Below are 10,988 nucleotides of genomic sequence, written 5' to 3' on the forward strand. Positions count from 1 at the left end.
CTTTCTGCACGTAATAGAAATGTATATATTGTTGTTTTCTCAAAGAAATCAATGCCAATGCTTAGATGAACCTATTAAATCCCTTATCATACTAACTCGAACTTTGTCTCTGAACTTTGACTTATTCGAAAACTTGAGATTATTTTCCGTTATCAAAAATTCTCTACTATCTTGGCAATGGCGACTTAAGATCTGATCATCACGTGATCCACTTCCTTGTCAGTTAAACTTCAGTGTCTCAAATGTAATTCTGTTCTTTTCAGTGTGTGCGCGATCATAGTAGACAAATCCACTCGTCCAGTTATGTTCCATCCAACTGGGAATATATTAATATTTGTCGTATGGTATTTTTTTGCACATATTTCTTCGGAGTTTAGAGATGTACAGTAATATTTTTACTTTGCCGGAGAGCACGTAAGTAAAGTCCATAATCCCTTCTGTGCGTGGGAAGATTATACAATAGTGATCTTACTGATCAGGTCTGTTGTCAGTGCAAGTGTGACAGATTACAGTAGACCAATCTGTGCGTGCAAGGGTATTTATTTATTTTTAAGAAAAGTACAGTCTTGTAACTCTCAAAAGCACCTCAAGGAATTTCACTTACGGTTTACTTGAATATTGGTATGACTCACGTCAACGACTCCGAAAACGCATGTGTAAGCCCAACCACGTGTCTGTACGTGTTTTATTAGAGATGTACACGTGCGAGAATCTATTTACTCCGTCAGAGAACTGTACTGTTACTTTTCACTTGTGTGCGTGAGAAGATTATATTAAAGTGATCACACTGAAACTGTCTGTTTCTATAGCGTCAGTGTATCTGATTACAGTAGAGTGAGTAGACAGATCTGTACGTGCACGAATGTTTATTCAGTTTTGAGTACAGTACAGTCTTGCAACTCCTAAACTGTGGCGTCGCGGTGGCGTAGTGGCAGGGTGTTTGGCCCCAGAACCCAGAGATACCGGGTTCGAATCTGGGGTTTTCTGATTTGTCACGTTAACGTTGTGCCCTTGGGAAAGGCACTTTACACGACTTTCTCCATTTTACTCAGGTGAAAATGAGTACCTAGCTTCGGTTAGGGACGTCCCTCGGACAGGACGTTAAATGTGTTTGAGGAGAGCCACACCTCAAGCACGTTAAAGAACCAAACACATTTATCGAAAAGAGTAGGGGTCCTTCCCGGTGTGTGTGGATCATATAAATCTGTCCGGATATGCAGCTTGTACACTTCAATACAAACCTGGAGTGTTACGCCTTGATGCGGTTTACCAGGTATGCAATACAAATAAACAAACTGAGTTGGAACCTCAATGCGTTTCGGCCAATAAAGGTTATGGCCTTATCAACATATTTTAAGCAACTTCTTACGGCCGAAGGCTGAACCAGTTTTTCACTCTAGATTTCAGAAACAGAAAATAACTAGAAAGGCAACATTTGCGGGAGCAAATGCAACATTTTTCGCCCGTTTCCCTCCCCATGCAAAAAGCGACTGTGGCATAGAGGCAGACGTTTGTTGTATGTCTGCAATGTTGGTATTTGAAAGAATAATTGAAATTCAATGTACTTGGTATTTATCCTAGTTGGTTTCGTATTACAAGAGTAAATTATGTTTACTTCAAGTAAATGTAGGACCGATAATGCAATATGGCGCTGGCATGACACTGTTAATATATGCAAAAAGGCGACCAACAAAACTTCGCCATCAAGCCGACTATCTGGTAACGTTACCACAAACAAAACAAGTTGCAGACGATTGTGTGTGGTGAAATCTTCGGCTTTTTTAAACAAGTGCCAGTGGTTGCGATAAAAATACTATTTTTTAGTACAACGCTACGCCACACATTTTGTTTAATGCGCTATCGATCATCGCCGATATTCAAGACTTCCCCGAGGCCCGATAGTGTAGACATGTAACAGGGGTTTACGCAAGGAGGTTGAAAATTCTTAGGTTTCCGTCATTTTTAGCCAAAAACTTTAAACAATTACTCGAAGCAAGGGCCTCCTTGCTCAAGGTAAATTTTCATGCACTTCACAACTCTCTATTGTTATTGTTAATGTTATTGTCAACGTCTCGACACGGGATGTTTCGTAAGGTGGGAAACTTTGGACACTTTGTGTGCACTATTGTGCGCACTGCACTGGTGTCCAATCTTGGAGACACGGGTAGAAAATCAGTGTACATAGCGAGGAAATGTCAGGTTTCGCCATAGTGTCCAAGCTTGCAAACTTGTGGAAATCTTTGTTTCCATGCAGTGTTAAAATAAGAAAAACACCGTGTGTGTCGGAAAATACCACCAGAAAAGCTTTGAACCTTCTCAATTGCACTTAACTTCAGTAGGACACAACAATAACAACACAAGGATGGTAGCCAGGGAGCAGTGAAGTTGTGCCTGACTATTTCAACCAATCAGGTTGAGCTTGATAAATCTGCGCTCTCTCATTGGCTGACCGAATTAGTCCACCCGGCCAGATGAATAAAGATGTCACCTATAGGTCAGTGACCCCATATGAGGAATATAGCCGATCTTCTTCCCAAAACACCATCTAAAATCGTATTTCGAAGTGTTGCATGCCGAAAGTGCGATTGGGATTCTTTGAATATTTGTTCAATGTACCCCCATAGCAAATTTCAGGTCATTTGGATGTATTTCCAGAGCACAGGAGGCCAACATGTACGTTTTTGGTCAGAAAAACCTCAATAAAATCACTTTCAAGGTCAATATCGACAAAATTAAAAAAGGCTCCCAGGGTATTCACCCACTCTACCTGTATACCAAATTTCAGCTCAGTTGGTGCAGGGACGACCGAGCTGAGTCGATTACAAGATTTGACAGGAGAAAGAAACCATACGAACACAATATGTTGCGCCCAACAGTATGTTGGGCTCAACATAAGTATCGTTTACATCTAACCATGACTATACGTTCCATCGTCTCATCACAAAAGACTGTTGCTGAGTCAGCAACTACATTACAATGTGCCAAACTTCGTGTTCTTAAGCATTAATTCTTTAAAGAAGTATTGTCAAATAGAACTTGCTAAAGTTAAACAAAGAAGTGGGGGGGGGGTGGCAGTGCCAAACTTTAGGTATTCCTATTCTTATATGTGTATTTTTTTAGCACATATTGTCTTATATTGTACAATCTGTCCAGTTGTGCCGCTGATATAAAAATATAACTTTATTGTATAACTTTATTGATTGATAGCCTTTCTTGACAACGGTATACTGTCTCTAACACTTCTATGTACAAGTATGATGCCGAATCTTAGTGACCAAGTTCTTGTACATTCCGGATCAAACCACCGCGTTTTATCAAACACCTGTATTAGCATAGTATTACATTCTAGATCCTTAGAATACTTTAGACAGCAAAATTGCAACGGTAATTACCCTATCACCCTATTATCAATCCATCGAAATTTTTAACCTCTTAGTTTCTATCGCAGACAGTTTAAGAATGGTTCTATCTAGTATCGTATATTCCTTGTTCCTTTAACATGACAAAACAGGGAAAACAGCCATACGCTAGCAAAGATCCCTACGCTTGTAGGGGCAGTCAGAAAAGTCACACGGCCTGAAAAATGTTACAATTTTTTACCCTATATCTGCTTGGAGAGGATATGATTATTGAAAACATTAGCAAGATTTGAGTGGCTTCGGTCAAGTTTTTGCTACCTGGCGGAAAAGAGACGTATCGTCACAGGTTATGTAGGTTATGGATTATTTTTCATAGCATTATGTAATGTATCTGATGATGATAATTCCATAGCTCAAGTAGCAATACATGGCTGGTATTTGTAAAACATACAAACAGCTGATATATATGATATCATAAGCAAAAACAATTTGTAACACCATGTCAACAAAACAATATCATGCAAATAGTTGGTAATAACCGTGTGTATATACCGCTGTAATTAATAAAACCAAAGATATTAATAATAAGTCGCGATGATTTCAGTATAAAATCATCCATCGCTACCTTGCCAGAAGCAGTATTGTAAACATGGTTGATATGTAATGTAATAATTGCAATGAAAACGGACAATTGAGCACACATTGCTATATTGAGATTATGTTGTGTAGATATGGAGCTTATCTACTAACTGGTGGAAAAATAAATAAAAACTCGATCTGATCCTAAATGAAAAATTAGTAATATTTAGAAACATCACACATGCATCTTATGCTAGTACAATGTACCCAAATATCTTATTTATTCCTGTTTCCTAAAATATATAAAACCCAGTAGCTCCCAGGTTACTATAAACAAAGAAGGTCATATATCATAACACAAACTGATATAGATGGATCCATATGCAGTTACCGCGTTGACGTTATGTCGAAACGACAGTACGCGGTATAATGATATCTTTGTTCTTTTTCTTTAGGCGTGTATCAGGTAAATGCCTAATGTATAATGTATGGTGTTATTTGTGTGCCTACAAAATATGAATAAATGACTGGTCTTGATTGAAATTAAAAACAAAGCATGTTAAATGCATTATTGGTTTGAAAAGATAGTCCTTTTCCTTACATTCAAATACGTGATACCATGTAACCTATTATTTGTAAATGTCGTGATTGAATAATGTAGCAAATGTTTTCTTGATTATAAATGTCTAGCAAGAGTTTTCTTAACTATAAATGATTGCCTAACTAATTAGAGTAGCTACTACAAGAAGATTTCGCAGGTAAGGCAAGTGTCGCTTTGTCGAAGACGACAGGAATGTTCCGGATCCGTTCGAAGACCTTTAAATATGAAATAGAAGTTAACATGATATGATCATGTACAGAAGAAAATATTCTGCGTCTGAATTCAATTTCGTACAGTAAATTTGAACTGTTCTATTTGAAGTATGAGCAGAACATGGCACAACAATGGTCACTAATTTTAGTGCTGAAAATATAACATTATACACATTTGACAAAATATGGTACTAGTATTGGCCTTCAGTCTATAACAGAATCGCGATTACTTTATATTGTCTCTCATACTGTAAACAATGTAAGATAAAGCATTTTTTATTAGTGCTCTCACAGTCACATATATGAATTAGAATATGCTACAAAAATATGTTACACAAAGGTAACACTATATATGACGCACCCTTGGTTCAAGGTTTGTTCTTCATACACTTCGGTGTGGCGCAGTAGTCCCAATCCAACTTGGATGAAGACACCAAGTAACACCAAGGGGCGTGGTCGGAGCCTGGGCTGGGGTTTCTGCAGTAATTCTTTGTCAGGTCGGAGTCAGGGTAGGCCTTCGGGTTGTACTTATTGCCATTCCCGGCCCACTCTCGGCAAGGCTCTCCTTTCCAGCCCATCGCTGTCATGCCTCTGTATGAATGTCCTCTCTCTTCGTAGCACTCTGGAAATAACAATAATCCCGAAAGATACTCTAAATCCGGAAAAGTTTCATTATTGTCAATTGTAGATTTACCAAATGAGTAAATATCTACAAGTATGTCCTTCTTTTCTTTTCTTATATTGGATATTAGCTCATTTCTGTTTCCAACTTTACTTAATATTTTGGATCCGTGGCTTATTCTTATATTTTTCCTGAACTTTTTTCTCTGTTTGTATTATGTGGTTTTGGATCATTTTGTGAAAAGAAATAAAAAGGCCATAAGGATGATGTATGGGTTATCAATATCTAGTTAACTATTAGGTGTTTTCGGGAACAACGTGCCGAAGGTCCAGTGAAATACCCGCTTAATACGAAAAAGAAGAAAAACCTTATTGCAAGACAATTGTTCACGGTACAATATATGGCAACAACTATTAAGACATAATACAAAATAGCTGTATAGAATAAAACTTGACATCCTAATTACTAAATACAATAAGGTCTAGCATAAGTATTTGATTTACTGTTACAATCGAGTGGGGCTAATCGTTAGTTTCGGTATTTTTCTAATGACGAAGCAGTCTTTCATATATCTACATATTATTAAAATGTTTGCATTGTTGCATCTAAAGATATATTTAAATCTGTCTGTAGTATCGGGTCTCTTAGAATCTGTTATACTTGATTCGAGAAATGTGAATAAAACGTGAATGTGAATGGAACGTCCGCAACAGTCGTTTGTACACAGGGCTATTACCCTGTACAACAAGGAACTGTCATAGTAGGGAACTGTTTACTTACAGTATTGACACTATTGTCACTTAACCGCGTTTTGTGGTTTCCTCGCCTCAAGAATGTATTGTACAGTTTTTGCATTCTGATATCAATTGTCTGGTAAGTGATGTGTTTCTTTTGCAATTATATTGTTTCATTTTCAAAATTGTAAGCAAACTCTGCAATTCAGAGTGATTTTTACCCTGCCCATGTACCTTTGCGCTTGGTGATTATAACAATAAACGATCAATAAAACATCATATCTAGAGCATTCCATGAGAGAGTGAAATTCTTAGTTCGGCCTAAGACTGTTTGTTTTTGGACCTGTATATAATGTCATTTTGTTTAATTTTCCTTTCATACTTGTTATATTTAATTTCATCATCATTTTAATATTTTAAGTGTAAATTTCCTCTCAACTGTGTTCAGTTGCGGTATTTACTGTGACATTGTTAAATATTCCTGTGTTTCCCAATTGTTTTATCTCATGTGTTTCTGGCCCCGCTTGGATATCAGCTTATGGCTGAAGGGGCCACCCAGATGTTTAGATATTAAATGAATAAATGAATAGCTCATGTGCTCACCCCCTGCACCCTTAATGCCATGCTGCATAACCTGCACCTCTAGCTCAGGGATAACTTTCCCTACATAGGACGGGAAATAGCAAAAGACAATTACAAGAATATTTTTGAATAACTCCATAAGACGCCCTATTCCACGCAAACAAGTCACATATGTGTAAGTAATATCGTAAGCCGAGGAGTGAATCAGAGTTACGCGTATACTGTTCAAATTGTTGAGCATTTATTGATAACAGTCCAGTCCCATGATCAGAAGGGATAGTCTCCGAGACAAGAAACGTCTGCCAAATCTTTTTTTTTAACTAGGAACTTGCTACAGAAGGCATATAGTAAATAGAATATCCTGCATTGAACTAAATCGTTGATAGAAGACGAGTATCATGATGCACAATTAAGCAGATATTCTTACCGGTATCGCATTGGGGAACAGGGCAAAACTCCCAATACGTGTCATCGTAGGATGACTTCACGTAGCACCAAACACGATCTTCACCGGCCTCAGGGTTGCGGCAGTAGTTTTTGTACAGACCATTTTTCTCTCCAAACCTCGCCTTCGTGTAATGGCTACTGTGTTTGTCCCACGGCAGACAGGCTTTTCCCGTGGTGGTTACGTTCACGGTCCCGCGGTACGACACCCCGTTGCCTTTCTGGCAGTTCTTATCCGGTATCTTCTGTCTTTCTGTGACGGCAAGGATAGTGTGATGTGGAGCATTAATACAACGATTCTTCGTCTTTTACATCTCCTATCACTTCAGAAAGTGAACTAACAACTAACGTCTATTAACATTAATCCACCGGGTCAAATAAATCCGCCACTTTGAAAAACATCGGGTTTGGGAGATCTCTTGTGCAGCACTTCCGAGGTATCCACAGTTGAGATATACAGGAGTGCATTATATTGTGGGAAGTTGGGTTGGAGATCTGTTTGGACGTATCTTTTCAGGGTGACGGAATTATGTTCAGCAAGGGGCCAGTTTCTGGCCTGTGCACGTAGGCAGGAATTATGTAGCCTGGTGGAATTATCTTAGTAGATGTTAGATCATTTTATTCTATTCAATGTTTTTGCCAGAAAAAGAGCAAAGAAAGTGAAAAGAGCAAAGAAAGTGACATATATCAAAATTGTGAGGTTCAACAACATTTAGCAACATGTTTTAGTGTGTTGTCAAACATTTTATTTCCCATAATGTAAAAGTGACGACTAGAATATAAGTTGTGCAAACTTGAGTAGGTCTTTATTTTTGTATTTCTCCGTTTATTTGATTCTTCTTTGAATTAAAAAAACATTACCTTACATTTAAATTATTTTACATTCTGTCAACCATGTTAAAGAAATGATGTTGCCTTTAACCTTGTCAAATCATAAGAAGAACTCAAGTGGATTGATACACATGAGGCATTCAGTAGATTCTTACCTGCGCCGCATTTGGGAACCGGGCAATACTGCCAATACAAAGATCTGTGGGACGACTTAATGTAGCACCAAGCGCCCTCTCCATCGGACGCAGGGTTGCGACAGTAGTTATAGTCCAGACCATATTTTTCTCCAAACTTCGCCTTAGTGTAATGGTGACTGTGTTGGTCCCACGGCAGACAGACTCTTCCTTCGACTGTTACGCTCACAGTCCCGCGGTACGACACGCCGTCATCTCTCTGGCAAGTCTTATCTGGTATCTCCATTTCTGTAGTGGCAATAATAGAAGCATTAATACAACAAAGCGAATGAGAAATGCAATATGTTCCACGCCTATTACTTCAGACGGTGAACTAACAACTAACGTAACATGACCAATTAACGTCCGATTTATTCAAAACGTATTTATCTTAAAACCGCGCGGACGGAGCCAAATATACGACCCATGGGTAGAAATATCAGCTCTTCTAAAAAGAAAATGCATGGTCTGCAAGTTTTTCTTCGCATATTTAACGCCGTGCGAGCATGTATTTATACTGAGGTATATGATGAAGAATTGTGCTAGGGTAACCCATTATCGTCCACTTCAGTCTTTTCCCTTCTAGCGCTATGCTTGAAGAACATAGACCAGAAAAATGGACAGTGATTGTCCAAAGAAGTCTACAAACAAATAATAGCAAAATCACTATGTTTGTCCCGCCACTTGCTTGACGCGATGGAAGAAAACAATATTTATCGGTGAATTTCCTCGGCATGCACGGCACGTGGCGTTCACGTGGTAAACGCATGGCCATTATATTTTGCCGTGCAAAAATTAATCTTCGGTACGGGGGTCGCTAGGTTGTATCAAACCTTCCTAAAATTGGTAAGAGTTTCAAACCTCGAATCACCATGGGTAGTCTGAATATCCAAAAAAAGGTTTAACGTCAGCTACTTTTAAAAGATGCTAGCTTTTGTGTAAGTTAGAAAAAACATGATGAAGTACGCGGTGTGAAATTACATATGAAATACGTTATGCGTGACGCTTCCGTGCAACTTGTTGTTAATGGTTCAGGAGTTTATTCTGTTATGTCGCTGGACGTAATTACGTAAACCTTTTTCATTGTTTTGTATAACAGAGAGAGATGGCTAAGGATCATACTTATGACGTTCTTTATTGCTCATAAGAACAGGCTTTGGCATAATACACCACGACATATGGACTGGACGTAAATAGGTTCTGCACATAAATAGGTTACGTTACATCTATGTGAATACTATGTGGATTTGCCAGAAAACGCGAAAACAAAGTGACTATTGTGAGGTTCAAGAAATTGTTTTAATTTATATGATGTCACACAACAGTAGTTTCTTCAATCCAGGGTAACGTTGTAACTGTGCAATACAACTACTAACATAATTCCACCAGAGGGTACATAATTCCGCCACCCTAAAAAGATACGTCCAAATAGATCTCCAAGCCAGCATCCCCCCAGTATAATGCACTCTTGTATATCTTAACTGTGCTTACCTGATGGGTGCTGCACTAGAGATCCCTCAAACCTACTTTTTTTTTCAAAGTGGCGGATTTATGTAACCAGACGGATTAATGTAAGTGGAGGTTACCTTCCTCCTGGGGGTCAAACGAGTACGTCATGACGAAGTGGCTATCGAACGAACTGTCACTGCGCAGGCGCACCAGCAACTCGTTCGATGAGGACCTGTTCGCAGAGAGAAGAGTAAGAATACTGCCCGACAATATGACAGCCGCTAGGGCTGTGTACATAAACCCTGTACCTATAGCTGTAAAATTGGTTAGGTACAGTTCCGGACCTTGAAATAATCTATACCTGAACAAAGTAAAACACTAGTAAACACGATTTTTAAGGTTAAAGATAGGTAAATCCTCTGTCAGAGGTAACAATTTTGACAGTCGTGCACTTTTAATCATAAGAATACTGCCCGAAGAAACTATGGCAGTCACTATACCCTATACCTATACCTACACCTGCACCTGTAAACCTCTGTGTGTGTGTGTGTCTGTGTGTGTGTGTGTCTGTGTGTGCCTGTGTCTGTCGGTGTGTGTGTGTTCGCAACTGCAGCTCAAGTTTGATTCAGAATAACCTCTACCGACACAGATGAAGTTCCAAGCAAAGCCAGCTCTACTTTGAGGCTAACAAAATTCTCTCACTGTATGTAATTGTCTCGTAACGGGGTGCAGTAACGTCCGATGAGGGGCGACGTCGCCTTCCCTCCATCGCGCACTTCCACCCAGTCGATCCACACCTCGAAATACCCAGATTTCTGTTGGTCAACAAGCCAAACACAGGTAAGAGACGTGTTTAACTATAAGACACTGTGCTGCTCCAGCCCTGTCGTCCTCCTCTGATGCATATATATATAATCTTCACAGAAAATTATTGTTTTGCTTTGTTTTATTTCTGTGATGAAAAGCAGCCAGATGAACAAGGCATTGGCAGTTTAATACTTAAGACATTTATAAAAAGGTCCTGACGCCGTCCCAAACTCTTTGTACTCACTATTCCTGGCATGATCAGATGGACCCCGATCCTCTTGCCGGTAGGAGCTCGCAGCAGCCAGCTGAACACCTTGTTTTGGGGGGTGAGCTTTCCAACCGGAATGGCCTGTATCATACCAGAGAGTGGCGAGGTGATTTACGTGTAGGTAGATTCTGCAGATGGTTAAAACATGAGACTGTCAGGGTGTTACATATTCAAGACGTCGGTGGTGTCGTGATGGCGTAATGGTAGGGACTGTTTGGCCCAGAACCCAGGGTTCGAATCCTGTTACGTATATGATATGTTGACGTCGTGCCCTTACGAAAGATAACTTGGAAATCATTATTTCGACTTTCAAATGATGTATTTGTT

At 39.2% G+C, this 10,988-nt stretch overlaps 1 protein-coding gene across 1 annotated transcript; it reads right to left on the reverse strand.

Moving 5' to 3' along the window:
* Positions 1 to 5,119: 5,119 nt before the first annotated feature.
* Positions 5,120 to 10,751, reverse strand: LOC136444328 (plasminogen-like). The gene is made up of 7 exons (XM_066441836.1): positions 10,638 to 10,751; positions 10,289 to 10,401; positions 9,724 to 9,818; positions 8,120 to 8,386; positions 7,117 to 7,386; positions 6,711 to 6,770; positions 5,120 to 5,373 (listed from the first exon to the last, which is right to left on the reverse strand). Exons 1-7 carry the CDS (start codon positions 10,749 to 10,751, stop codon positions 5,120 to 5,122), a joined length of 1,173 nt encoding a protein of 390 aa, XP_066297933.1.
* Positions 10,752 to 10,988: the final 237 nt, after the last annotated feature.

Source organism: Branchiostoma lanceolatum, chromosome 11 (genome assembly GCF_035083965.1).
Source record: "Branchiostoma lanceolatum isolate klBraLanc5 chromosome 11, klBraLanc5.hap2, whole genome shotgun sequence".
In the NCBI taxonomy this organism is placed as follows: Eukaryota; Metazoa; Chordata; class Leptocardii; order Amphioxiformes; family Branchiostomatidae; genus Branchiostoma; species Branchiostoma lanceolatum.